Below are 14,769 nucleotides of genomic sequence, written 5' to 3' on the forward strand. Positions count from 1 at the left end.
TGACATCACATGACCAGGGATATGACGAGCTGTGCACCTGTGTGACATCACATGACCAGGGATATGACGAGCTGTGCACCTGTGTGACATCACATGACCAGGGATATACCGAGCTGTGCACCTGTGTGACATCACATGAACAGGCATATAACAAACCGCGCACCTGTGTGACATCACATGACCAGGGATATAACGAGCCGTGCACCTGTGTGACATCACATGACCAGGGATATAACGAGCCGTGCACCTGTGTGACATCACATGACCAGGGATATAACGAGCCGTGCACCTGTGTGACATCACATGACCAGGGATATAACGAGCCGTGCACCTGTGTGACATAACATGACCAGGGATATAACGAGCCGTGCACCTGTGTGACATCACATGACCAGGGATATAACGAGCCGTGCACCTGTGTGACATCACATGACCAGGGATATAATGAGAGGCGCACCTGTGTGACATCACATGATCAGGGATATAACGAGCTGTGCATCTGTGTGACATCACATGACCAGGGATATAACGAGCCGTGCACCTGTGTGACATCACATGACTACATCCAGAGATCTGGAAAAGGAATTGATACAGAAAGTATACTGGCACATTGTATAACTTTTTATTACACAAACAATATCAATTATTTGATATCAGTTGACGACCCCTTTATGGTAATACGGACCAATGGACTGTACAGATATGTTACATTTGTCTCCCATCTTTCCTCAGAACTCCCAGTAATTCTTCCCAGGGTCTTCCAAGAATCACCAACCATAATATTGTCCAGCGCCCGGTGTCCAGAACGTACCCCAGGATGGCGGAGAGGGCGGCGAACAGAGAGAACTCCAGACAGGTGAAGTAATGACAGAAGTGCCAGCCCTATGGATGCCATTGTCTATACTAGGGTCTGCCAGGCCTCTGTTACACAGCACGGGACTGTACTGGACAGAGAAGGGCACGGTGCCACCATCAGACGTGTGCCACCCTGCCTGCGTCTGTCTCTTTGTGCCGCCTGTTTTGCATGACCTACTAGCCGGATTAGATGAGCGGATGAGGTCGAAATATCTCAGATTTTTATGAATTGTTAACGCTGATTTCTTAATTCTTGCCTCTTGCAGGAGAACGGTGGCAGCAGTCCCCAGGAGGTCGCAGAATTCGGGTTGAATGTTTCCTCTATGAATAAAAATTCATCAGGGGAAGGCGTTTCACAGAGGAGGGTCAGTATGTTGAACTTTATAATATTATACTGTCCAAAATGTCAGGATGAGGAGTCCCCATGTCACATGGTGATAACTTGTCTTTAGGATATGCTATAACTATAATCTATAGAGAGGGACTATAGAGTGTAAGGTCGCGTGCAAAGGCCACTTTCACACGGTCAGTATTTGATCAGTATTTGATCAGTATTCTGCATCAGTATTGGGAAGCCAAACTAAAAAGTAGTATCTACACAGAAAAAGTAAGATGGAAAGATGTGCGTCTTGTCCATGTTTTGGCTTACAAATACTGGTGTAAAATACTGAACAGATACTGAGCATGTGAAAGTTGCCCCAACCTGGCCCTTGTTATAAAACAAACCATAAAATAGGCGGCACTCCAACTTTAGAAAAATCAAAACTTGTAGGTTTATTCCCCCCACATGGTGACGTTTTAGTTGAGCGATACAACCTGGTCCTTGGCCATTCACAGCTCCATTCAAAGGGAAAATACCCAGTGGCTGACTGTTACAGAGATGAGGGTTTGCTACAGTTGCTTCCAGCATAGTCTACCCTCATGCACAGCACCTACACTGACTGTGACAGCCTCTGGGTGCTTTGTATTATTTCCATTCATTCACAGCAAACTGAGATAATGACAATTACGGTATAAGAAAATTAAACGCATATTAGAGCCCTGAATAGATGCACCAATGATTGATCATTCATCACTGCAATAAGGTACACCCTACACTTGTGGTGCCGGACCTATGTCACGGGTGCCAGAGGTGGCACTCAGACCCCTCTCTGTGGGCACCCAGGCCAGAAGTTTGCCGGACAGGACCCAAGGCCTCCTAATGCAGCCCAAGGCAATGCCGGATGTGCTGCATTCAGCGCTGGATATCCCAGCCATATGGGGGGGTTAAAGGGTGGAAACCTCACTTTAGATGTCATATACATTCACTGCTGCGATACAGGTTGGAGGGCAGTCAGTGTTGTCATAGGGGCACCTAGAAGCCACTTTTATATGTTGAGATGCAGACTAAGGACCATGAACTGAATCTCTTACTTCTATTACATAGAAACATTTTCTGTTTGCTTTTATTACACAGGGACAGATCATTGATTTTCGGGGAATGATCCAAGACGCCATCAAGGGGGCATCCAATGAAATCGCCATGAATACCCTGAATTACAATCCTGACCCTTCAGTAAGTTGGACTGTCTAAAGCAGAATTGACCAAGGTGGTGATGTATTTGAAGAAGGAGTGGTAAAATATGTTAGAACGTATAGCACCTATGGGACAGGGTCTTGTTCAGAGGTATTTCCGTGTACAAGTGGAGAAACTTTCTCACTACAGACTCCCTCCCATTAATCACGATTGGAGCTTTGATCTTGATGTCTTTGCAGGTACCAGAGGCTGAACCCACCACTATCAGACTTTTATGGTATATGCCTTGAATATAGTCATAAATGCTGAAATTTGATTACCCCTTTACTGATACACCCTATTACAACTACAAGGAAGTCCAATAAAAAAAGCCTCCTAGAAGTAGTGTTCATGGGGCTAGGGGGACCAATCTGAGCTCGGCATGTGTGACCATCACACAACCAAGTCGTATACTAATGAATAAAGGTATTCAGTGGAAGCAAGCAGAGATTTTGGAAGTTATTTGAAATTGATACATAAGTGAGAACATTGTATTATTTGATTCATTATTATTCTGATTTCTCCAGGAAAGATTACTCAAGCCGGTCAGCGCTTTCCTCGGTGCCAATAGCGAGATGAGAGAACTGGCTGCGGTGATAAGTCGGGTGAGATTACTTTGTGCCCTTGTAGTGGGATTTGCATCCAATAGACATTTATGGCATATTTGGTGGATGTACCAGAAATGTTTATGGTGGTAATGCCCCTTTAAGGAAATATCCACATCACATTTTTTTATGGATCCATTCAGCATATGCACCAGAAAAGTTCCTGACGTACGTGATAAGTTCACATCATGTTTTGTGCCATGCATAGTAGTACACGTTAGGCGGATTCCCAACAACATATGGCACTGACATATCCCCCTATATGCTTATACAGTGGGGTACATCTCCCAGGTACCCCTCTCCGCCCGGATATTTGGGGGAGGTGTGAACAACCACAGCAGCCAGCAATATCACTGTCCTGAAATATGTACCCGCTCAGCGAGGGTGGGTGGAGGATGCAATAATATGCCTCCGTCTGCCAGTATATGTTCATGGGTACACTTGGCGTATACAAAAAAACGTGACGTGAACCCAGTCTTGGACATTCACTGGCAGGTGACATTGCATTCTGCAGGAAACACAGGATGCAACTAGCTACATCTTTCCATCTTGAATCGGATTATCATTCCCCGTGACCTCGTCAGAGTCAGCAACGTTCTTTCTCCATGATAGCTGAAGTCTATGTAAGACTCCAGGGCTTATCGTTTCTGGAGATCTGTTACAATGTGAATTTTTTTTCCTGCCTTCCCAGTACTTGGCATGGAAGTATAATACCATGGCTAGACTAAACTACAATTTGTTACGCAGAAAACAAGCCCTCATAAAGCTCTATACAGGTGGTCCCCTACTTAAGAACACTTGAATTACATACGACCCCTAGTTACAAACGGACCTCTGGATATTGGTAATTTCCTGTACTTTAGCCCTGGGCTACAATAAACAGCTATAACAGTTATCACAGGTCTCTGTAATGAAGCTTTAGTGTTAATCCTGGTTCTTATGACAACCCAACATTTTTTAAATCCAGTTGTCACAGAGACCAAAAACGTTCTGGCTGGGATTAGAATGATAAAATATTAGGATCCGACTTGCATACAAATTCAACTTAAGAACAAACCTACAGACCCTATCTTGTATGTAACCCGGGGACTGCCTGTATATGGAAGAATAAAAAAGTGTTATAGATATTTAAAGCAGCAGAGCTAAAAATTAAAACTCAAAACAGAAAAAGGGCATCAGCAGGAAGGAGTTAAATACATTGATCATTGGATACATTGTATTTGTATACTGTAGTTAATCTTTTATGGTTTCATGGATAATCTGAAATCTGTTTTTACTTTCCAGGACATTTACCTGCAGAACCCAAATGTCAGGTGGGACGATATCATCGGACTTGATGCAGCCAAGCGATTAGTGAAGGAGGCGGTGGTGTATCCAATCAGGGTGAGACACCCGCACAATCCATGTTCTTAATTCCTGTAATTAGGCCTCCTGTAGTTTGTGGACGTGTGTGAGCCATTGCCTCAGTGTCTTGCTCGTGTCCCCATGTATTTCTATGGTCTCATACACACAGCTGTGAAAAGCTTGTGTTAGCCGACTACCCTTAGGTCCTCCCATTGGAATGTGAAAAAAAAACTAATGGTGCACAGGCATCATCCAAGTGCCCTCCATATTTTTGGATCCGTTTATAGGTAAGAGTTTGGAGAAAATTGGTGACTTCCCAGCCTTACATCTTCTTTAATGTAAGTCTGCAAAAACAGATGACGCATGGATCGTTTTTGCTGACTGCAGAGACAGACAAGATAAAATAACATTAGTGTTCAGGTAGTGTTACAGTTATAATTGGAGAAACAGTGCCATCCTTTTCCCACAGGCTGTGTATGGTATTGCAGCTCACATGTTGTCACGTCACTGATGCTTTTTTTTTTTTTTTTTTGAAAGACAGGTGACATATTTTTGCCTAATACTGGGGTTCTCCAGCCAAAAAAAAAAAATACAAATCATACCTTACTGAAATACTTTTCTCAAATAATGTAATTTAAAAATGCAAGAATCTTTCTGTAGTTTTTCAGCCTCTGGGTGAAGACACACGTGGCGTTTTTTGGGCCGTTTTTAGTTAGTGTGTTTTCACATCGTTAAAAACGCATGCGTTAAACGCATCCGTTTTTTAAAAACACGTCCGTTTTTTTAAACCGCATGCGTTTTTGTCCGGTTTTCCGAAATTGCGCAATAAAAAGGGACAAAAACGCATGCGTTTTCAAAAAACGGAACTAAAAACGCCACGTATGTCTTCACCCTTTGCATTGTGAGGGGACTGTCTTTCCTCCTGGTACTGCTCCTGAGATGCTTTAAGTCTAAGATATTACAGAACGTTTCCTTAAATTTGACCCAAAACCCTTGGTATCCAAGGCAACAGTAATGTGAGCCACAAGCCGGCCTGTATTTAAAATGAGAATTTATGGCATATGCAATAAGAAGTGGGAATACCCCTTTACTGATACCCCCTAATACAACTACCGTATATACAGGCAGTCCCCGGGTTACATACAAGATAGGGTCTGGAGGTTTGTTCTTAAGTTGAATTTGTATGTAAGTCGAAACTGTATATTTTATAATGGAAGTTCTAGACAATTTTTTTTCTTTTGCCCCAGTGACAATTGGAGTTTCAAAATTTTTGGTGTAATTGGACCAAGAATTATCAATAAAGCTTCATTACAGACACCTTACAGCTGATCATTGCAGTCTGGGACTATAGTAAAGCATCCAGAGAGCTTCACCAGAGGTCACAGTGGGCAGAGGGGTCCGTCTGTAACTATGGGTTGTCTGTAAGTCGGGTGTCCTTAAGTAGGGGACCGCCTGTACTCGAGTATAAGCCGACCCGAGTATAGGCCGAGACCCCTAATTTTACCACAAAAACCTGGTAAAACCTATTGACTCGAGTATAAGCCGAGGGTGGGAAATGCATTGGTCACAGCCCCTTCCCCAGCAAGCCCCCAGAAGTATATAGCCAGCAGCCCCCAGTAGTATATAGCCAGCAGTCCCCCAGTATATAGCCAGCCAGCCCCTGCCCCCCAGTATATAGCCAGCCAGCCCCTGCCCCCCAGTACATAGCCAGCCAGCCCCTGTGCCCCAGTATATAGCGTGCTAGCCCCTGTGCCCCAGTATACAGCCTGCCAGCCCTTGTGCCCCAGTATACAGGCTGCCAGCCCCTGTGCCCCAGTATACAGGCTGCCAGCCCCTGTGCCCCAGTATACAGGCTGCCAGCCCCTGTGCCCCAGTATACAGGCTGCCAGCCCCTGTGCCCCAGTATACAGCCTGCCAGCCCCTGTGCCCCAGTATACAGCCTGCCAGCCCCTGTGCCCCAGTATACAGCCTGCCAGCCCCTGTGCCCCAGTATACCGCCTGCCAGCCCCTGTGCCCCGGTCAAAAGCCTGCCAGCCCCTGTGCCCCGGTCAAAAGCCTGCCAGCCCCTGTGCCCCGGTCAAAAGCCTGCCAGCCCCTGTGCCCCGGTCAAAAGCCTGCCAGCCCCTGTGCCCCGGTCAAAAGCCTGCCAGCCCCTGTGCCCCGGTCAAAAGCCTGCCAGCCCCTGTGCCCCGGTCAATAGCCTGCCAGCCCCTGTGCCCCGTTACCGAGCCGGACCCCCGCCCCATTGATGTAAAAGAAAAAATAATCAAAACTCACCTTTCCGGCGGCCCCCTCGGGTCTTCTGTGTGATCCCGCAGTCAGCGACAGGTCCGTGCCGCGCACATTGCTGACGTCAGCTGCAGCCGCTGACATCACAGTGTGTGCCGACTGCCTGCACACACAGTACTATTGCAGCGGCGGCGGCGGCTGATGTCAGTGTCTGTGACATCACACAGACCTGCCGCTGACTGCGGGATCACACAGAAGACCCGAGGGGGCCGCCGGAAAGGTGAGTTTTGATTATTATTATTATTTTTTTTCAGCGGCAGGTCCGCACAGCACTGACATCATCCGCAGCCACTGCCGGCACACACAATACTATTGCAGCGGCGGCTGATGTCGGTGCTAGTGACATCGCACGGACCGGCCGCTGACCGACGGATCGCACAGAAGACCCAAAGGGGCCGCCGGAAAGGTGAGTTTTGATTTTTTTTTTTTTTTTTCCTGCTGTCTTGTTTGACTCGAGTATAAGCCGAGTTTGTGGTTTTCAGCACATTTTTTGTGCTGAAAAACTCGGCTTATACTCGAGTATATACGGTAATCCAATCAGAAAAGCCACCCCAAAAGTTGAGTGCTTGGGGCTTAGACACACAAGCATATATGGCAGCAGACTGGACAAACTTCAATAGCAATATTTCATGTTATATACCAGGCGTATGATACAGCTATATATAAATCCATATAACTATTGCATTGCTTTTAATGAATATTGGTATTAAGGCTTTTAGAAAATCCTCATTTTAATAACCGGTGAGCTTGTGTGGGCGACCACACTAGGGGTTGCCTCTGATACCAGGGGTCCTGAGTTCAAATTCCATTTAATACAATTGATACAATACAAAATGTATACAATACGTATAGCCCTCTCAGTAGTGTGAGAGACCCGTGCTGACAGGAGACTGTCCCTGGGAACACAAGGGAGGGGGAGCATTTCCTGTCCACAATGAAAAGGCCAGCATTTATTTGTTTATGTGGCAGTAAAATATCATTTGCAATATTTTTTCCTTTAATTTTATTTTTGTTCTTCTCTGTAGTACCCACAGCTCTTCACTGGCATCCTGTCTCCTTGGAAGGGGCTGCTGCTGTACGGACCACCAGGTAATATATAAGTTGTCTCTTAGCACAATATCATTGAATATCTTGCAGCACCCCCACAGGAGAAAACTGAGAACTATTTCCAGATACATACATACAGCATAGAGCCATGCAGGTGAAATATAGACATTTAAAGGCACGGGTTGTCAGGACGGTCATGGTGGCTTAGTGGTAAACATTACGGCCTTCCAGCGCTGGGGACCTGGGTTCAAGTCCCAGGGTCAACATCTGCAGAGAGTTTGTATGTTCTCTCCTTATTTGTGTGGGTTTCCTCCGGTTTCCTCCCACACTTCAATACATACTGGTAGGTTGATTAGATTGTGAGCCCAATGGGGACAGGGACTGATGTGACAAGTTCTGTGCGTAATCTGTGTGCACTATATAAATGAAGGAATTGTTATAGGACGGTGGAAAGATCCTTTTTAAAGTTTTGAGTCTAATATTGTAGTTACAATTACATTTTTTAGGGTAATATTTTATGTGATGTTTTTAGGCACTGGGAAGACCTTGCTGGCTAAAGCGGTGGCCACAGAATGTAACACCACCTTCTTCAACATTTCTGCCTCTACAATTGTCAGCAAATGGAGAGGGGATTCTGAGAAACTTGTGCGGGTAGGAACGATGCAGAACCTGTTATAATAAGAGATTTCTCTTTAAACATGTACGACTTAGACAGTCACCAGTTAGACTGGTCTGGACATCTACTTTTACATAACCTCATTATTCCGTGTATTTTCAGGTTTTATTTGAGCTTGCCCGGTACCACGCGCCGTCCACCATCTTCCTTGATGAACTTGAGTCTGTAATGAGTCAGAGAGGAGCAGGACCCGGGTATGTACTGCTCTTCCATTGCAGAGGGTCTGTTTTTTGTTTTTTTTTTTGAGCTCTGTTTTTTGGCATTATTTCAGAGTAAATAGAAAGTATTGTGTATGTCTTATTAAGGGGTATTCTCATAAATACTGGATAGGTGCGAGTCCCCAGTTCTCCATGAATCATTGACAACTAAAATAGAGAGGTGGCCTGATTTTATACAAGTGTACGAGGACATGCCTGGCCACCTCTCCATTTTAGTACAATCTCCTACAAGGGTAACGGGGACCTCCATTCCTGATTTAGGTGCGAGTCTCACCTCTGGCGATAACCCTATAAACAGCGAGTCCTATCTAGACAATACTCTGTAATCTACACTGATACATTGTAGCAAACTAGCAGCCAGATTTGTACAATTGCATCCCATCTAGACAATGCTCTTTAAGCTGAACAAGCTGCACTCCAGACTGATACATTGTAGCCAACTAGTAGATAGTTGAATAACAGTATCCATACAGGACAATGCTCGGTGAGCCTAACACATTAGGATCAGATGCATAAATCTCACTTTTCCACAATGTAGGAGTTTTGAGTCCACACCTAGATACAATTATACGCCTCTTTAGAAATTTGTGCCAATATATCAGTCTGTAGGTTGGTGAACTCACAGACCATTGTCTAGACTGGATACAGCTGTGCAAATGTTGCTGGTAGTTTGATACAATGTAGCTGTACATTGAAGGTTGTTTAGCTCACAGAGCATTGTCTAGGCTGGACACAATTGTACAATTTGCTTAAACCTATCGTGTGCAGTCCAGGCAATTTAGCTCACAGAGCATTGGGTACAATCCTATCCACTTCAGATATTCACAACACATTTTTAGTGTACAGGGGTGTTGAATCTGTTGTACTTCATATTGTAGCATGTATGGTACGAAATCTCCAGGGTCAACATCTGCAAAAAGAGTTTGTATGTTTGCGTTGGTTTTTTCCGGGTCCTCCGTTTTCCTCCCACACTCCAAAATATTCTGGTAGGTTGTTTAGATTGTGAGACCCATTGGGGACAGGGGCTGATTTGGAAAGCTCTGTGCAGCGCTGCGTAATCTGTGTGCGCTACATAAATAAATCTGAAGGCCACAGTATAAATCGGTGGAAGCTTTACAATATCACACAATAATTATTTCATGAATTGTTTCTATCGTATTGTAGCTTCGCCTCATTTTACATCTCACTCCTCATTTATTCCCTGCAGGGGAGAACACGAGGGAAGCCGCAGGATGAAGACAGAATTGCTGGTTCAGATGGACGGCTTGTCCCGATCAGATGACCTGGTGTTTGTACTCGCCGCCTCCAATCTCCCGTGGTAAGAGATGAGGGCGCTGGAGCCTGTGAGCGCAGACCCGCAGCCGCACGTCAGCAGGAAGGGCCTTAGTTTTGCTTAAAACATTTAAAGATTAATTGTGATCTCTTCCCTCTAATGTTTATTCCTCAGAGTAAAATATAATCTTTAATAACCTGCCGGGCGGCCATATGCCAGTATTTACCGAGGCTCCTCTAACTTTATACCCAAGTTATTTACTCCGGTTTAGCTGAGAAGGGTTTTAACTTCCAAAGTGTAAAGTACTTAAAGCTGCAGAAGTACAGGCTAAATGTGGCCGCAGATATAATCTGATTTATAGCCATGTACAGATGTGAGATCTGATCTTCTGCTGCCAGCGGGGGAGGGGGCCGCCCTACAACCCCCATCATCTCTTAGTAATCTTATGTGGCAAATGGAGTTTCCTAAGGCACAGTCCGCTCTGAAAAATTCTAATATTTATGTGTAGAAACCTAGATAAGTAAGATTTTTGGGGAATTTTTATTGTTGCGGCCCATTCTGGGTTGAAAATTCAAAATACTAATAAAAGTGCATTCCCTGCCCATAGGATAGTGGGTAAATATCTGATCACAGGGGTCTGACAGCTAAGATACAGCATAATTGGCACATCAGGGAACTGCCCTTAAGGCTATTTACACACGTTGCAGATTGTCATGCGGAAAGTCCACATTAAAATCTACATCCAACACACTGGGGCAGATTTGTTTACCCGGTCCGGTCGCGTTCCCGCGGCGCGTTGTCCGCCGTGGATTCGGGTCCAGTGCGATTCACTAAGATCGTGCGCCGGAGTTCCTGCAGGTGTCACTTCTTCCCCGAGGTCCTCCAGGGTTCACCTGCTTTTTCATGGTGCTTGATCTTGCGACACAAATCTTTTTTATAAATTCCGTGTTTTATCCGAATCCGTCGGGTTGTCCCGACACAATCCGATGGATGCAACACAATCCGATCGCGTGCGCCAAAATCCTCTGGCAATTCGGCACAAAATGGAAATTTTCGGGAAACCAGACAAAAGTGCGGCGTTCGGACCCTTAGTAAATGAGCCCCACTCAGTTTTATGTGCGTTTTTAATGTGGATTACATGAGCATTTGCCTTTAGGGTTGATCTTTTTGTGCGTTTTTTTATTTTATGTGGATTGTTTTACCAGCCTTTCAGTCTGAAAAAGCACTTTGATGCAGATTTTCACTCTGCACATGAAAAATAACTTGCATCAAAAACACATTGGGGCACATTTACTTACATTTCCCCCTGTAGTTCACAGAAAGTGCATCGTCCATGTATAATGCCCTGTGCCGCGATTCACTAAGATCGTGCACCTGATATCCTGCATGTGTCGCTTCCCCGCTCAGGTCCCCGGAGTTCACCATCTTTTTAGTTGTGCATGTACGTGTTTGGGCATACGACACAATTTGAAAGTTAAATCCCGCGGTCAGTCTGAATCAGTCGGATCGTCCGACGGCCCGCCCCCTGATTTCTGTCGTATGGCTGCGCCACAAAAGAATTACGTGCGACACAATCCCAGTGCAGACACCTGTTAATTACCTGTGCAGGCCGTGTAATCCCCAAAAAGGTGAACAGTCCGACAAAAGTAAGCAGCGCGACCCTTAGTAAATGAGCCCCATTATCTACATTACTTTTGCCAAATCACATTCACTTTAATGCCTCCGTATCATGCTGCAGATTTTCTTCACCTAAATCTACGCTTAAAATGCACATGGAATCTGCAGCGTGCGCAGTTAGCTTAAAAGAAATCTCCCATCATGATAAACCAGGGACACTTACTCATAGATCCAGGCACCTCAATCTTTCTAAAATCAATTTGCAAAATTATGCTTATAAACCAGAAGGGCTGTAAGAGTGTTACCAGAGCCTCTTTGTGCCCTAGCTTCACAGGAAACCGGAGGACCCGGAGGAAACCCATGCAAACTCTTTGCAGATGTTGACCTGGGTGGGACACATCCACTGTGAGACTTGCTATGGTATATGAGTGGCAAATCTAGTGGGAGAATCTGCAGCATCTCTGCTGTTTGTGAACCTACCCCTGACTAGGGCAATGCATCGGTCTGGCTCATGCACATCAGTACAAAATTGTAGACGTTGCTCTGTTACAAGCACCCAGTAATAACATCATCTTTACACTAGGGAGCTGGATTATGCCATGTTAAGGCGCCTGGAGAAGAGGATTCTGGTGGATTTACCCAGTAAAGAGGCACGAGAGTCCATGATCCAGCACTGGCTGCCACCAGTGAGCAATAGCGGAGGGGTGGAGCTGAGAACGGAGTTTGACTACAGCCTGCTGGGAGAGGTGAGTACATCGTTCACTCCTGTAGAAATGGACATGCTCTGTCCCTCTATACTAGGAGTCAGTACTATGTGCAGTATATATAGAGCAGGACAGGTGTTACTTCTCTCCTCTGTCCCTCTATACTAGGAGTCAGTACTATGTGCAGTATATAGAGATCAGGACACATGTTACTTCTCTCCTCTGCCCCTCTATACTAGGAGTCAGTGCTATGTGCAGTATATAGAGAGCAGGACACATGTTACTTCTCTCCTCTGTCCCTCTATACTAGGAGTCAGTACTATGTGCAGTATATAGGGTGCAGGACACATGTTACTTCTCTCCTCTGTCCCTCTATACTAGGAGTCAGTACTATGTGCAGTATATAGGGTGCAGGACACATTTTACTTCTCTCCTCTGTCCTGTGTGCAGGAGACTGACGGTTACTCAGGATCAGATATCAGGTTGGTTTGTAAAGAAGCCGCCATGAGGCCGGTGAGGAAAATCTTCCACGCACTAGAAAATCATCAACAAGGTAAGGAAAGGGTGTGTGGGGCTTTATCCGAAATATCTAAAGGAACAGTGCAGTGAAAAAGTGCAAAAAACCCCCCAAACAAAACCCTCCTTCACAGGTAGATAGTGATGTCTGGCTGCTGCACAAGTCAGCGAGCAGTTATGTCTCGGGCAGAAGGATATGATATATATATATATATATATATATGGTCTTGCCACAAGGGGGCGTTAACGTCCTTCTACATTCAGATCATTGACTGCTGGACATGATACATGTGAAGATGCCTTACCCCGGGGATCCCAGTATTTTCGTCTTTGACCTCCTTTCCTAGTTTGCTTCATGTTACAATTAAAATTAAGAAATATTTATATAAATTAACTCTGTGTGTACCAGGAGATCCCCCATTTCTTTCCTCCTCCCCATCCTGAGTCTTCCTTTAAGATGAATGACTGCAGCAGGAGCCTCACCCTCCGCACGGCTTGCAGTATAACATAAGGATGGTAGGAGCTGCCCAGCTGGTTAAAGGACTTTTCCCCAAGTATTTATTATCTCATATCCACAGGGACCCCCCTAGGGATCAGTCCAACAGGACCACAGCTTTCTAGGGAACAAGCATTCACCCTGCTGGGAGATACCAGAGCGCTGTGCTCGACTATGTCCATTGTGGCCATACAATTGAATGGAGCGGCAGGACACATGCCCATCCTGCTGCTGCTGCACCCATCAGGATCCCTGTAATCTGGAGAGCTGGTGGTCCCGTTCCTGTGATTGTGGGAGTCCCACTCTATGGACCTTTACTGACCAGCTGGTTGTCCTCCATCCTGTGGATTGGGGGGATACCATAAATACTTGAGACAACCCCTTGGAGCTCCCCTATTACTACACAGCGGATCCAGAATCAATACGTCTAAGCCTGACAATGACTTCTTCCAGGGAGCAGAGACTTACCCGTCATCCGGCTGGACACAGTCACCACATCAGATTTCCTGGAAGTCTTAGCCCATACGAAGCCATCGGCGAAGAGCCTGGCCGAAAAATACAGCGCCTGGCAGAGAGAATTTGAGTCTGTGTGAGGATAAGGAGCTGCCAAGGGGACACCACCGGGACCTACCTGCCCTCCGTGACATGGACATGAGAGACCAGGCCCTGCCGCCATCTGTTGCTCTGTACGAACTATTAAAACAATAATTTAATACCTAAAGTATATTTTTATTACCATCCTACAGTATCGGGCTTGGATTTGCATTCAGGACATTCGCTGGTCTTGGATTTTCGGGGACAGGTAAGTTATACAGTGTATGATGAGAACATGGGGGCACCGGAGAAATCGGATATCAGCGTCTGCTCTATTCCTTTGGTGTTATCCAGACCCCGTCCTTATGATCCATGGGGGTCTCACTACTGTGACCCCTTTAAGTCAAACTCGGATACTTCTGAGCTCCATAGATATTGTATGTCACACCAGAGGTTCCATTAATTTAGGGTAAAATAGACACCCATCCTTGTGATCCATGGGGGTCTCACCACTATGACTCAGTGTATATGGGGATGTGACATCACTGGAAAACCTATTTAAATAAAGCTCCGGGCATCCAATTATTTATCATTGAAGAACTACAGTAGAGGCAATCGCTATACTGTGTCACACCTAGTCCCGAGGAGGAGGCATCGCGCTCCTTCCCTCAGGTCCAGCACTAGACAGAACACGAAGGGCCACATTTAAGAAAAGTGCAGTATCCTGTGTATAGTGCAGGGGGCGCCAGATTCATGATTTGTGGTGCACGTTCTTCACGAATCTGGCGCCCCCTGTACTGCTCTGGCAGACTGCATCATTTTTATACATTTTTTTGGTGCACCTTTAACATTGGGCCCGAGACACATTTCTATTGGACTTTGCATGATAAAAGTGGCGCACGTTCCGACAGAGCCCCGGAACGGCCCTTTCGGTGCAGAAATTTGTGTTGCACGATGACTAGTGCACCCGCGCCACACGAAAGGGACACGTGTGACACAAATGTGGTGCAGACACTTTTTACATACACGTGCAAGCAGTT

At 45.6% G+C, this 14,769-nt stretch overlaps 1 protein-coding gene across 1 annotated transcript in view; it reads left to right on the forward strand.

Annotated features, from left to right (window-relative positions):
• KATNAL2 (katanin catalytic subunit A1 like 2) overlaps positions 1 to 13,916 on the forward strand; it is a 29,799-nt gene extending 15,883 nt beyond the window's left edge. The window contains exons 5-16 of the mRNA XM_072133045.1: positions 733 to 856; positions 1,122 to 1,220; positions 2,312 to 2,410; positions 2,938 to 3,015; positions 4,300 to 4,398; positions 7,674 to 7,737; positions 8,228 to 8,346; positions 8,474 to 8,565; positions 9,797 to 9,907; positions 12,063 to 12,225; positions 12,634 to 12,736; positions 13,649 to 13,916. Of these exons, the coding sequence (XP_071989146.1) occupies positions 733 to 856; positions 1,122 to 1,220; positions 2,312 to 2,410; positions 2,938 to 3,015; positions 4,300 to 4,398; positions 7,674 to 7,737; positions 8,228 to 8,346; positions 8,474 to 8,565; positions 9,797 to 9,907; positions 12,063 to 12,225; positions 12,634 to 12,736; positions 13,649 to 13,788 (1,291 nt within the window). The 3' untranslated portion in view covers positions 13,789 to 13,916. The remainder of the gene's footprint in view (positions 1 to 732; positions 857 to 1,121; positions 1,221 to 2,311; positions 2,411 to 2,937; positions 3,016 to 4,299; positions 4,399 to 7,673; positions 7,738 to 8,227; positions 8,347 to 8,473; positions 8,566 to 9,796; positions 9,908 to 12,062; positions 12,226 to 12,633; positions 12,737 to 13,648) is intronic.
• The last annotated feature ends 853 nt before the right edge of the window (positions 13,917 to 14,769 follow it).

The sequence above is a fragment of the Engystomops pustulosus genome, chromosome 1, assembly GCF_040894005.1.
Source record: "Engystomops pustulosus chromosome 1, aEngPut4.maternal, whole genome shotgun sequence".
Lineage (NCBI taxonomy): Eukaryota > Metazoa > Chordata > Amphibia > Anura > Leptodactylidae > Engystomops > Engystomops pustulosus.